General features: G+C 43.9%; 1 protein-coding gene across 4 annotated transcripts; it reads left to right on the forward strand.

The window, feature by feature from the left end:
• Nucleotides 1-1247: 1247 nt before the first annotated feature.
• On the forward strand, nt 1248-13731 carry wasb (WASP actin nucleation promoting factor b). 4 transcript variants are annotated; one of them, XM_008414322.3, is made up of 11 exons: nt 1248-1545; nt 2321-2461; nt 3017-3103; nt 3201-3297; nt 3590-3619; nt 3709-3744; nt 4806-5001; nt 5103-5278; nt 12098-12651; nt 13316-13427; nt 13513-13731. In XM_008414322.3, the coding sequence occupies exons 1-11, from the start codon at nt 1447-1449 to the stop codon at nt 13569-13571; spliced, it is 1587 nt and encodes a 528-aa protein (XP_008412544.1). In that variant the 5' UTR covers nt 1248-1446; the 3' UTR covers nt 13572-13731. The 4 variants fall into 4 exon arrangements, with proteins under 4 accessions (XP_008412544.1, XP_008412547.1, XP_008412543.1 ...); XM_008414325.3 differs by having other exon boundaries at nt 3715-3744; XM_008414321.3 differs by having other exon boundaries at nt 1249-1545; nt 4803-5001.
• Nucleotides 13732-14301: the final 570 nt, after the last annotated feature.

Here is a 14301-nt window from a genome sequence, read left to right on the forward strand (position 1 = left end):
TTCCCTTTTTTTCCCCTCTTTTTTTACCTCATAGCAAAATCAAATCAAATTTGGCAACATATCAAGAAGAGAATCATAAACCTCCACAAGTCTGATAATAATCACCAGGGGAAGGTTTTTTGCTCAAGATATTAACATGTTTTTATGTGTTAACCAAAAATCTTAAAACCTTTCTCCAGCTTACTTGTTGGGGCTTCGGATCGATGTATCATTAATTGCTACCTTGGCCAAGCCCTGCAAGCAGATAGTGTAAAATCCAATTTTCAGTGGACCGGAAGCGACCGAGCCGCTTATCCCCGAACACAGAAGGTGACGGGCAAAGAACCTCAGACAGGCAGAAGCCATTACTCCAAGCAGTCTGAAATCACCAGATTACTGTTTACAAATGCATTCAAGGATATAGACCTTTTATTTTTTTTGTATAGACATTTATTAAAAAGTTCTTGGCCTCAGTAACCATTGTTATAGTTAGAGGAAAAATTAGGAAGTTTGCAAGCCTAAAGAAACATCCCAACTGTAGAGTACAGTGGTGGCAGCATCATTTTTTTTTCCTGCAGGGGGTTCTGGTGAAGAAAAAAGAACATAATGTGCAACATAAGACAAACAGGAAGTTAAAGCGTCAGCACAAATGGGTTTTTCAAATTGTCAATGAGCCCTAGCCTACTGCTGTATTTACTACAAAGTATCCTAAAGGGCAACAAGGTTAATTATTTGACTAGAACAAAGTTGTGAAAGTTTGCAGGCAAAGTTTAAATGAGTTTGAACAAAACCGACTCAGTTACATGAGTTCTGTCAGAGGGAATCAATCAAAACTGCAGCAAGCCGTAGTGAGAAGCTTCTTGAAGAATGCCCAAAAGATTCTCCTCAAATCATGCAGTTTATTGAAAGATAACTTTACAAATATTTAAGGAAATGTGTGCAAACTTTCCACTTTCTTAAAGCTGAAAAAGACTCTAAAAAATAGAAAAGTTTAGTTTGATTTAATCTCAGTGGAAAAACAGACAAACTTCCCTTTTCATGCACTCTATGTTTAACTGTTTGAGATAAAGTTTTTGTTTGCATGGCTGTAAAATGAACGCACTTGCAGCAGAAGAACACACACACACACACACACACACACACACACACACACACACACACACACACACACACACACACACACACACTGCCTGCCCCTCTCTCTCTCTCTCTCTCTCTCGCTCTCTGAAAATGGAAGTAACAAGTTGATTTGCGCATCGACTGAGCGAGAGAAGAAAAGTGGGGGTTAGAGAAGTGTGGTTGTCCGTTTCCTGCTTTGAGCTGATGTGTGCACAGAACAGAGAAGAGAAACTTCCTTTCTGACAGAGCATTGTGAGGACGTTTTTGTTTTTTTTGTGTGTTTTTTAATTTCTATCAAATGCAGGAGATATTAATTTCAAATAAACTGGAGCACTTGTGAGAAGGACAATGAGCCGTGGTAAAAATAAGACGGAGAGCGCCCCGAGCTCCCTGCTGAGCCAACAGGAGAGCGAGAAGCTGGAGGAGCTCCTGGGCAGAAGGTGTGCTGTAAGTTCACAACTGAGCTGCGAGGCGGATAATCTTCTTAATTTACTCTCATTTCTGATCCAAGGCTTTTCTCAGCCTCATTCTCTTCCTTTTGAAGTACCTAAAGTCACATCCTGAAGTGAATCGCTAGATTAACGGTTGCATATTTGAATCTGTTTCTTGTAAGTTCAGTTTTTTTTACTTTTAGTTATTAGTTTCTGAAAAAAAAGACATCAGGGGTTTATTTTTGCAAAGTTTTTTTTAAGTAAAGGATGTAAATACATGTTTTCTTACACTGGGTCATCAAGAAAGTGGGTAGCTGTAACAGGAAATGGTGGCTGAATCGATTCTTCCTCCTCTGTCAGAATTAGACTTCATGACTGTGTTTAGTCTCGTAGCAGAGCAGAAGTTGGTCTGTTCTTCATTCCTTTTAACCCACCAAAGTAAAGATTTGCTCTGAGTTTCTTTGTTTGATTTAAAAACCTGCAAAGCTTTAAAGCAGCAGGTGCAACAGAGAATACAGAGCACTAGAAGAAAAACTTATCAGAGCAAATGAAAGCAGAGGAGGAAGTTAATCATCGCTGCAAATTTACATTTGAACTGCAATAAAATGCCTTAACCAGTCATATCAGCTCTAAACTGTGTCTGATCTCTCTCTCTGTCTTTCTCTCTCTCTCTGTGTGTGTGTGTGTGTGTGTGTGTGTGTGTGTGTGTGTGTGTGTGTGTGTGTGTGTGTGTGTGTGTGTGTGTGTGTGTGTGTGTGTGCGTGCGTGTGTGTGTGTGTGTGTGTGTGTAGTCGATGGCCACAGCAGTGGCCCAGTTGTTCATGGCTCTGCCAAACAGCCCATCCATGTGGAGTCTGCAGCACACTGGAGTGGTGTGCTTCGTCAAAGACAACCCTCTGCGCTCCTACTTCATACGAATGTTTGACCTGAAGGTCAGGCAACAACCAAAAACTAACAAATAAACCAACAAATCAAGCTCCTCTTTAGGTGTTTTCACTGAGTTCTCCTTTTGAGGTCACAAATAGTTCACACAAATCACTAAAGTTTATTACTTTTACAAACTGTGGAGTACTTTTTTACTTTACACCAACATTTAAAACAGAAAACTGTTTAGTTTACTACTTTTATAAACTAAACATTACACCAGTATTTAGCTTTATACTTTTAATATCGGAGCAAGAGAAACTCCTGTTAGTTTATAAATCTAGAACTAAACCCAGAACAACTGGAACCAACATTTAGTTTTACCAGAGCAAGAATCCAAAGAAACGACTTCTAGTTTATAAATTATGGATTACTTATTTTTATTAAATATACGGAACTAATATGTAGTTTTATACTTTTACATTTTTGTCTTTCTTTTGGTTTTGTCTGTATTTTCTTCTAATTCGTGTAAAGCACTGTGAAATGCCTTGCTGCTGAAAATGTGCTTTATAAATAAAATTACCTACCTCACCTTAGAGATGATTAAAATCTTTTCCCCTCAGGTTGGTAGGCAAATTTGGGAGCAAGAGCTCTACAACCAGCTTGTTTACTCGACGCCGCTGCCATACTTTCATACTTTTGCTGCAGATGTAAGACATTCCCTGCACATTCTGTATTTATAAGTCGAAGTTTTCCTCTACAAGTCCCACATTTCTTCATAATGTGTTTGACTCAATGCATTCGTAGGACTGTCAGGTTGGGCTGAACTTTACGGACCAACAGGAAGCGGACGCCTTCCAAGGCACCATCATGGAGAAAATCAACCAAAGACACAACCGACAAGGTCAGCATGAACAACTTCCTCAATGCACAGAGGGGCAAAAACATTTCTTACTGTTATAAAAAATTACACTTAAGCTCAGGTTGTCCTCTTTAGAAATGAGTTTTAAAAAAATATGTGAGATCAACAACATTTTGTTTGCGTTACATCATCATACAGGCAGTACAGATTTATTTTACTTGTTTATTCATTTATTTTTGCGTTTCTTTTTTAAATTTAATTCTCTGCATTCACGGCGCTGCTGTGACGTCCTTGATGCTGTGATCCAAAATGGTGGCTTGTTTACAACCGACAGAGAAGAAACAGCGCCCCCCACCGAAGAACGGTAAGATATACACCGGATCGGATGTTTAATGTAAAAACTTTATTTGAAACCTGCGCCACAAACATGTTATGTTTTCTCTTTTTATATAGCTGCAGACAGAGGTTCCCTCCCTCCTGTTCCACCTGGTGTGTATCTCCCATGATTCATAGCTCTTCTTGCCTTGTTACTAAAACATTATGGGGTTTTTTTGTGTGTTTTTATAACCCAGAGACTTTTATAACGTTGTAGTTCCTAAGTTTAGTTTTGGAAGTTTCATAAAGCAGCATATATAAAAACGTTGGCTACATTCAGAGGTATTCACTTTAAATAAAAAGAAAAAAAATTATATTATGGAGTGAATGTTCAGACTGAACGTTCAGACGTTTGCTGAACGTCATCGGAACATTTGCTTTGCTTACTAGCTGAGTCTAATTATTTATATTTTCTTGAATTTCAGAATGATTAAACATAATTTTACTAAATTTTTATTTTTCTACTTTACTTCAAAGTTGGAAACTTTCATTATGTTTTTGTAAGCATATTATAATAATATAATATTTTGGCCCTTTGCTGAGTTTACTGAGTTCTTACTAACAATAAAATATTAATAATATGTCCGAAACATTTCTATTAGAATATATCAGTTGACTTTTTTGTTTTCCAAGTTATTTAGAATCTAGTATGGCTGCATCTGAAATATTTCTACATAATAATCGGCATAATTTTTGTTTTTATTGTTAAGACCCAGAGTTGGGTAGAACTCTAGTTATATTAACTTAGTTAGTTTTGAGGAAAAAATACTTTTAGGAGTATTTTTGACAATGCTGTATTCTTTACTTTTAATCAAGTAATTTTATTATGAAGTATTTTTACTCTTACTTGAGTAACATTTCTGGATTTTCTAACAAATGAATGATAAACAAAAATGTTTTAACCAAAAATTCAGACACACCTGCAGTTTTTGTTAAACTTTCATAAGTTTTTTATTGAAAGATCTGGGGAAAAAAAAGTTTCTTTTGCCTGATTTTGTAATTATTTAAATTAATTATTTTTATTTTTAGTCTTTAAAACACCAACATTTTCACATACCGTAATTTATATTCTGTTGTGTCTGATTGTGTTATTTTTAAATATCAATGTCACATATAATTTTTGTTGCTCTACCCATCTTTGTGAATATTAATGCTTTTATTTCTCCCTAAAGCAGCGTCTCCCAGCCCTGCGTCCTTCCACATGGCCACAGTGGACATCCAGAACCCGGACATCCAGTCTTCGCGCTACCGCTCCATGCCTTCCCCTGCCATTCCCCCAGCTGTCTCCAGCAAAGGAAAGAAGAACAAAAAGGACAAGAAAAAAGGCGGAAAGCTCTCCAAGGCGGACATCGGAGCACCAAGTGGCTTTAAGTAAGGATTTGTTCTCCTAAAACACAACCAGATGTCTCAAATTAATTCATTCTGGCTTTCACAGATGGACCCTGCTTGTTCTTTTCTTCTTTTTCTGACAGGCATGTGTCGCATGTAGGATGGGACCCCAACAACCTCGACCCGGACCTGTCGAAGCTGCTCTCCCAGGCAGGCATCTCTGTGTCTGACCTGAAGGATGAGCAGACGTCCCAGATGATCTATAACGTCATAGAGCAGTCAGGAGGCATGGAGGCCGTGAAACGGGAGATGAACCGAGGTCAGACTTTTTATTTCCACCTTTCTAATTCATCCCTCTGCTTCCCAAAGGCTGAAACTAAAGCTACAGTAGCTTTTATAAATAAAAATGTTATTTACATATTTGTTAAAACTGTCACTATATTGGGACAGATAATCTGTGAAAAGATCGTCTACATCTACAGAAATGAACTTCCCTGTCAAAAACAACCAATCAGAGCCAGGAGGAAGGCCTTAGCGGTCTCACTCATCCCCGTGTATGCGCTGCTAAATGTGCTAATGACAGAGAAACAACTCAGTGTTACAGGCAAATCGTTTACCCGCTGTCTTTGCTATGCTAATTAGCCTTAGCATGTCGTGTAGCAAAGAGCGAGGAGGACCAGCTGGGTGTGAGCAGATCAATCAATCAATCGATTACTGTAAGGGTACTCAGAGGGGACCCGGAAATTCAACCACACACAGGAGTATAAAAAGGAAAACAAAGTTTATTTTTTCAGATACTGGTTTCAGCTAAGGGAGAGGTCATCAAACACAGCACTGTAGAGCAGTGGACGGGTGGAGCAGAGGAACAGAGGGTCTGATGACAGGGAGATGCAGGAAACCAGAGGAACAGGCTTCTGTGGAGGCAAGGAAGATCTCCACGGGGAGATCCGAGATGCAGCACCCAGAGACTTTGTCGAAAAACAGGCAGAGGTCATACACAGGAGGACAGAGAGCAGACTTAGCTTAGAGGGGCAGGCAGTAATCGGTGGTCGTGAGGCAGAGCTTGGGTCAGGGTCCAGAAATCCAGAATAGAAGGGATCCGTGAAGGGCTTGGCAGGAGGGGTAAATCCGTGGTCAGAAGGAGGGGTCGAAGAAACACAGAAGGCTTGGCAGGAAACGCTGGATCTCTACTGGCTCGTGGCTGTCGATAATCTGGCAGGGAAGCAGAGGCTGAGGGGTGTTTAAGTAGGGCAAGGCCCAGGTGGAACAGGTAAGCAATCAGGCGTGGCAGGTGAACTGAATGAGTGCTTAACACAGCATGGACAGGACATGAATCATAACAGTACCCCCTCCTCAAGGTCCGGCTCCAGAAGGACCACCAGGCTGGTCAGGGTTGGACCGATGAAACTCCCTGATAAGGGACTTGTCCAAAACATGCCGGGCCGGCACCCAGGAGCGCTCCTCAGGCCCGTATCCCTCCCAGTCCACCAAGTAATGGATGGACCGGCCCCAACGTCTGGACCGAAGGAGACGACGTACAGTGTGAGCGGGGCCCCCATCAATCATCCGGGCGGGAGGAGGGGGTCTGGAGGAGGGTACCAACTGTGAAGTGAAGACAGGTTTGACACGGGACACATGAAAGGTGGGACAAACCCTGAGAGTCCTGGGGAGGCGGAGCCGAACAGCCACTGGGTTGATCACTTTGGAAATCGGGAAGGGTCCTATGAAACGAGGGGCTAGCTTGCGGTTTTCAATCCGCAAGGGGAGGTCCTTGGTGGATAGCCAGACTCTTTGTCCTGTGAGGTAGGTGGGTGCTGGGGTTCTGCGACGATTGGCAAATCTGCAACATAAAGCGGAGGTTTTCAGGAGAGCCCTGCGGGCCTGACGCCATACCTGCTGGCACTTCAAGGCTGAGGCATGGGCAGATGGGACTCTAGTGGGCTTTTCTTGAAGAGACAACACAGGAGGTTGGTAACCGTAAACCGTGTAAAAGGGGGACAGCCCTGTAGAAGTAGAAGGGAGAGAGTTGAGTGCATACTCCACCCATGGTAGGTTCTGTGACCAAGAGGAGGGATCATGTTCACATAGCATCCGAAGCTTGGTCTCCACTTCTTGGTTGATCCTCTCCGTTTGTCCGTCAGTTTGAGGGTGGAACCCTGATGAGAGACTCACTGTGATACCCAGGAGACCACAGAATTCCTTCCAGAATCTAGAGACAAACTGGGGTCCCCTGTCAGAAACAATGTCAGAGGGCAGCCCATGCAGGCGAAACACCTCACGGGCCAGAATCCCTCCCAGCTCCTTGGAGGAAGGCAGTTTGCGAAGAGGAATCAGGTGGGACATCTTGGAGAAGCGATCAACGACTGTGAGAAGGACAGAGTGGTTATTGGAAGAGGGTAGACCAGTCACAAAATCCATGGATATGTGGGACCATGGGCGGTGTGGAACAGGGAGGGGTCGCAGAAGCCCAGAGGGTGGCCGACGGGATGGTTTAGCCTGACAGCAAACTCTGCAAGCCTTGATGAACTCAGTAACATCTTGTAGCATACTTTCCCACCAGAAACAACTCCTGATCACAGATAGGGTCTTAGTGACTCCTGGATGACAGAAAAGTCTAGACTCATGACAAAATGACAGTACCTCAGGTATTAGCTGCTCTGGAACAAAGAGTCGATCTTTAGGACAGTTCACAGGGATGGGGCTTAGATGATGGGCTTCTCTTATTTTCTGCTCCAGCTCTAGCTTGGAAACTGCTAGATGCACTGACGTGGGGAGCACATAGTCCACCTGCTTTACCTCTTGACCCTCCTCCATAGTCTCATGAAGCCTGGAGAGTGCATCTGGTTTAGCGTTCTTACTCCCCGGTCTGTAAGACAGTGAAAAATTAAAGCGACAGAAGTACAAGGCCCACCTGGCTTGCCTGGGGTTGAGTCTCCTTGCTGACTTGAGGTACTGCAGATTTTTGTGATCAGTCCAAACCATGAAAGGTTCCTTAGCTCCCTCAAGCCAGTGCCTCCACTCCTCAAGTGCCAGTTTAACTGCCAGTAGTTCACGGTCACCAACATCATAGTTGGTCTCTGCAGAAGACAGTTTTCTGGAAAAGAAGGCACATGGGTGAGTCTTGCCATCAGTGCACCTCTGACTGAGTATGGCTCCCACCCCGGAGGCAGAAGCATCCACTTCAACAATGAATTGGCGGGACGGGTCCGGTGTGCGGAGGACAGGAGCTGAGGTGAAAGCCCTCTTAAGGTGCTCGAATGACTCAGCAGCAGCCTTATCCCAAACAAACTTGCACTTGGATGAGGTAAGTGCATGAAGTGGAGAGGCTACAGAGCTGAAATTGCGGATGAACCGGCGATAAAAGTTTGCAAACCCCAGAAATCTTTGAAGTTGCTTGCGGTCTTGTGGGTGGGGCCAATTCTTGATGGCATCCGTCTTGCTGGGGTCCATGGAAATCCTGTTAGGAGAGATGACGAAACCCAAGAATGAAGTTGACTGTTTGTGGAACTCACACTTTTCTGCCTTGACAAACAGGTTATTCTGCAGCAAGCGGAGAATGACAGAACGGACATGAGCTTGATGGGCTGTGAGATCCTTAGAAAAAATCAAAATGTCATCCAGATAGACATATACAAAACGACCAACCATGTCCCTGAGGACATCATTGACAAGTGCCTGGAACACAGCAGGAGCATTGGACAGGCCAAAGGGCATTACAAGGTATTCATAATGACCGGTTGGGGTGTTAAAGGCTGTCTTCCACTCATCCCCCTCTTTTATCCGGACCAGATGGTAGGCATTTCTAAGATCTAACTTAGTAAAAACAGTGGATCCCTGGATCAGATCGAAGGCAGTGTTCATTAGAGGAAGTGGGTAACGGTTTTGACTGTGATGTCATTCAATCCTCTGTAGTCAATACAGGGTCTTAAGGAACCATCCTTTTTGCCCACAAAGAAGAATCCTGCACCAGCTGGGGAGGAAGAAGGACGGATGATGCCTGCCTTGAGTGAGTCACTGACATAATCCCTCATGGCCTTATCCTCTGGGCCAGAGAGGGGGAAAAGACGACCTCTGGGAGGAAAGGTGCCAGGGAGCAAATCAATAGCACAATCATAGGGCCGATGGGGTGGAAGGGCAGTGGCTCGATGCTTGTTAAAGACCTCCCTAAGGTCATGGTAAACAGCAGGTACTTTGGATAGGTCGGGGTAGGTCTCCTGTCCTGAGATAGGGACAGTACATGGGACCGAAGCCGCTAAGAGGCAGGTGGAATGGCAAGATGGTGACCAGCCCAACACCTCGCCCCTAACCCAGTCAATGTGGGGGTTGTGTTTTCTCAACCAAGTGGCCCCCAAAATGACAGGGAGACCAGGGGAATTTATTATCAGGAAGGAAATGACTTCATGGTGATTCCCGGAAATACTAAACCTAATGGGGCCCGTTTCGTGGGTGACCTGGTGAAGTACATGGCCGTCAATAGCTAAAACTTCAAGATGCTTAGAGGTGGGTAGGAGTTGGATACCAAGAGATTCGGCAAGGCCACGGTCCATGAACTCAGTGTCTGCTCCTGAATCAATAAAGACAGATAGGTGTTTGGTAAGGCAGTCAGTTTGGAGAAAGGCCTGAACAGAGAAAGGAGAGGATTTAAATCTCTTTTGACTCAGCAGGAGCCTCTTACCTCCTACTGAGCCTGGCCTTTTGCTGGACACAGACGAAGTAGGTGACCCTCTCCACCACAATAGAAACAAAGGCCTCTCGTAAGTCTCCGCTCTCTCTCTTGTGGGGATAAGCGTGATCGACCTATCTGCATAGGCTCCTCTGCCGGAGAGGTGGGAGATGAGCTCAAAGGTGGGGATGAGACCGATTGCTGTGGCCTGGGAACACGTTCAACTTGGTAAGTACGACTGAAAGAACCCCTCTCCAACCTTCTCTCATGAAGCCTCATGTCGATCCTTGCGGCCAGAGTCTCCAGTTCCTCCAAATCCTTGGGAGCATCCCGTGTAGACAGTTCATCCTTTACCTCCTCACTGAGACCCTGGTAGAAAGCGTCACATAGTGCCTCATCGTTCCAGTCACTTCCTGAAGAAAGAGCATGAAAGTCAATTATGTACTCTGTGACTCGCCTCCTGCCTTGTTTGAGTTTGAGCAAACCACGTGCAGCCTCCCTCTCAGGCAGAACAGGATCGAAGACTCTGATTAGCTCCTTAGAAAAGTCCTTGAACTGATAACAAATGAGGGAGTCCTTCTGCCACTCAGCAGTACCCCATAACTTGGCCTTCCCCGAGAGGAGAGAAATAGCATAGGCTACTTTAGCACGTTCAGTTGGGAAAGATGATGGTTGCAGTTCAAAAACAATCTCACATTGAGTAATGAAAGGACGACATTGACTCTGCTCACCCTTGAAAACCTCCGGAGGCGACAGACGGGGCTCATAAATGGGCGAGACCTGGTAGCCAGACTTAGAAGCCTTGGGGCTAGGAGAAGTGCTCTTTGGGGGAGGAGAGGAGGACATCTTATCAAGCATAGACATCATTTCTTGCATGTTAGCTTCCAGGCGGTTAATAGCGCCTTCAACACTGGAACGCCACTCCTGTGTGGGTGACGGGTCCATAGTGGCCAGATTATACTGTAAGGGTACTCAGAGGGGACCCGGAAATTCAACCACACACAGGAGTATAAAAAGGAAAACAAAGTTTATTTTTTCAGATACTGGTTTCAGCTAAGGGAGAGGTCATCAAACACAGCACTGTAGAGCAGTGGACGGGTGGAGCAGAGGAACAGAGGGTCTGATGACAGGGAGATGCAGGAAACCAGAGGAACAGGCTTCTGTGGAGGCAAGGAAGATCTCCACGGGGAGATCCGAGATGCAGCACCCAGAGACTTTGTCGAAAAACAGGCAGAGGTCATACACAGGAGGACAGAGAGCAGACTTAGCTTAGAGGGGCAGGCAGTAATCGGTGGTCGTGAGGCAGAGCTTGGGTCAGGGTCCAGAAATCCAGAATAGAAGGGATCCGTGAAGGGCTTGGCAGGAGGGGTAAATCCGTGGTCAGAAGGAGGGGTCGAAGAAACACAGAAGGCTTGGCAGGAAACGCTGGATCTCTACTGGCTCGTGGCTGTCGATAATCTGGCAGGGAAGCAGAGGCTGAGGGGTGTTTAAGTAGGGCAAGGCCCAGGTGGAACAGGTAAGCAATCAGGCGTGGCAGGTGAACTGAATGAGTGCTTAACACAGCATGGACAGGACATGAATCATAACAGATTACTGTTTATTTGTATGGCACATTTCAGCAACAAGGCATCTCAAAGAGCTTTAAATCATAAAAACACAAAAATACAAAGTCATAAAACACACAGTCAATAATTGAAGTTTCACATTTTGCTAAGTGTTGTTGAAAATCAAAATATTGATTAATTTTTCATTTATTATGTTTCAAAATCAGTTCAAACCAGCTGGGCTTTTAGTCTAGATTTAAAGGAATTGTTTCGGCTGCTTTGCAGTTTTCTGGAAGTTTGTTCCAGATTTCGGGTGCATAGAAGCTGAATGTTGCTTCTCCATGTCTGGTTCTGGTTCTAGGGATGCAGAACAGAACCAGAACCAGAAGACCTGAGGGGTCTAGACAGTTGCTATGACAACAGCAGATCTTTCATGTATTGAATCATACATATGCATGATTGACAGCGCTAAGTCCCTCCTTCTGGTTCTGATTGGTTGTTTCTAGGAGAAGTTTTAACAAATATGTAAAAACATTCAGAGCCCACTGCACTGAACCCGACTGAAAACCTCCTGGTTTTTCCTCCAAATGTTGGTTTCTGAGTTAAATCATCAGCGTTGTTGTTTCTAAATGAATAACAACTTGTTTTCTTTGCATTATTTGACATCTGAAAGCTCTGCAACCATTTCTCATTTTCTGCAAATAAATACCAAATCTTTGTTTTGAATTTCAGAAACATGTCAGTAGTTCATAGAATAAAAGAACAATGTTCATTTTACTCAAATATTTACCTATAAAGAGTAAAATCAGAGAAACTGATTATTTTAAGTGTCTCTTAATTTTCCCAGAGTTGTATTTTTTAATAAAAGTTACATCCTGCATTTTTAACTGGGTTAGTTTCTAACCTGCATCTCCTTCTGTTTACATCACAGGTGATGTTCCTCCACCTCCTCCTTCCAGCCGACAGGGGCCCCTGCCTCCTGTGCCGGGCCCCGGGCCCCCGGCTCCTCCTCCCTCACGGGGTCGCTCTGGCCCCCTGCCTCCCATCCCAGGCCAGGGGCAGCGCGGAGCTCCTCCCCCTCAACCGCCTCCATCCCGCAGCGGCCTGCCACCTCCTCCTCCGACAAGCAGAGGAGATCCTCCTCCACCGCCTCCGCCGGTCCACTCCTCAGTTCCTCCGCTTCCTCCGTCTTCTCGGGGATCCCACAGCATGCCACCTCCTCCGCCGCCGTCCAGCCAGCATCGCTCTATGGGTGTCCCTCCACCTCCTGTCCCATCTACACCCAACAGGGGAGGTGGGGGAGGAGCACCACCTCCTCCTCCTCCGCCTCCTCCTCCGCCTTCTCATGCTTCTGCTCCTTCAGATTTCCCTCCTCCTCTAAAGAGTGGTGGCGCACCTCCACCACCTTCTCCTTCATCCTCCAGAGGAGGCGAGAGCAGAGGCGCCTTGCTCGATCAGATTCGACTCGGAAAGAGTCTCAGAAAAGTAAAGAATAAATCCTTCCTCATATTTTTACACTTTGGATTAAATTTCCATCCATAACCAAACTTGAAGGTTACCGGCCGAGGTTACAGGTTTTGCATAAACTCATTCTTAGATAACGAGATTTTCATCTGCTCAGTGCTCTGCTCCTTTCAGAATGAGATGTTCTTATGGCCTCTTGTCACTTTAAATCCTAGCCACGCCCCCCAACTCAATGTTTTCACCCACACATGAAAATGGCTGAAAAAAGATGTGCAATTATACAACTGTATATGTTTGAAAACCAGAAGTGGAGCCTCCTACACAGTCAAGAAAATGCAGCTAGTGATTTCTGAGTAGAAACTCAACAACAAAACACTTGTCTTTTCCAGCAGCCATTGTACAGCACATGCAGCAGTAACTGGCCAAATGTACTCGAGTTCAGCTGGGGTTGCTAGGTAACTAGACTGGGCTCTGCTGGGGTTGCTAGGTAACAGCACAGTTCCCATTAATTGTAACATTCATTTTCCAGAATCCACAAATCACCAAAAAATGGCTGGGTGTTTTTTTTTTTTTAGTGCTCGACCTGTTTTTTAGAAGCAATTGAGAACCAGATGGAAATATAGAAATGTACAAAAATATTAATTTTGCATAATAAAACCTGTTTAATGTGTGTGTTTTTTTGCAGGTAACAGAAAGCTCTGAGCCGCCGCCGCCTTCAACGCCAGAGGGAGGAGAGGGCATCGTTGGTGCCCTCATGATGGTCATGCAGAAGAGGAGTAAAGCCATCCACTCTTCCGGTAAGTAAAACTTTTAAAGAAAACTTAACCGAAAAAAAGCAGAAGACTCCTTCATGTGTGTGTGTGTGTTTGTTCGCTCCTGCAGATGAAAGTGAAGAAGAAGCAGGATATGACGACGATGACGACGACGAATGGGACGACTGATAAAACACCGGCTGCTGCGGATTCTGAATTTATTTGATATTAGTTTTAAGCTCAATAACTGTTACATGTGACGTTTCAAACTGGAAAACGACTCGTATTTATGGGAAAATTGTTTTTGCATCTGTGCTGGAGTTAATAAAAACAAACGGTTCATCAAAAAGGCTGAACGTTTCTTATTCAGAAGAATGATGTGAAGAAATTACTAGTGATGGAATCAGATCCTCCTGATTATCTTCTGTAGAAAATCTGACCTTTAATGTGATCACATTCATCTATAAATGCAAAATAAAAACCTAAATCTAAAGGTAATAAATTGTTCTGACAAAATAATTCATGTAAAAAAATAAATAAGTGGAGAGTTTTTAAAGGTTGATCATACGGTCTGGGAACTTCTAATAAGTTTGTTTCCCTGGGGTTTACATATGAGGTTACACAGAGGCCCATTTGTTTCAGCCACTCTTCAAAAGGGGAAAGACATGAGAGCTTTTGTGTTTATCCTTGAAACGGCCATGAGAAAAAACCTTAACATTTACTGGTCAATTTTTGTTTGCAGATGCATCATAATCCATTTTATTTACAGTTTTTGTGGTGCTTTTTTATTTTCCATTATTTTTGGTTGTGATTTATTTTGGATATTTAAAATATCTCCCAGTAGCAGCGTTAAGAGTTCTTTAGAAAATGAAAGTTTAAGAGAAGGCGAACTTGCATTATTATGTCATTATGAATATAT

This window comes from Poecilia reticulata, chromosome 7 (genome assembly GCF_904066995.2).
Source record: "Poecilia reticulata chromosome 7, P_reticulata-male-v2, whole genome shotgun sequence".
In the NCBI taxonomy this organism is placed as follows: domain Eukaryota; kingdom Metazoa; phylum Chordata; class Actinopteri; order Cyprinodontiformes; family Poeciliidae; genus Poecilia; species Poecilia reticulata.

Coding starts and splice junctions, on each gene's coding strand:
- wasb (XM_008414321.3), top strand. CDS start 1,447: ATGAGCCGTGGTAAAAATAAGACGGAGAGCGCCCCGAGCTCCCTGCTG. Junction 3,620..3,708: donor GCGCCCCCCACCGAAGAACG/GTAAGATATACA, acceptor CTTTTTATATAG/CTGCAGACAGAGGTTCCCTC. Junction 5,002..5,102: donor GGAGCACCAAGTGGCTTTAA/GTAAGGATTTGT, acceptor TTTTTCTGACAG/GCATGTGTCGCATGTAGGAT.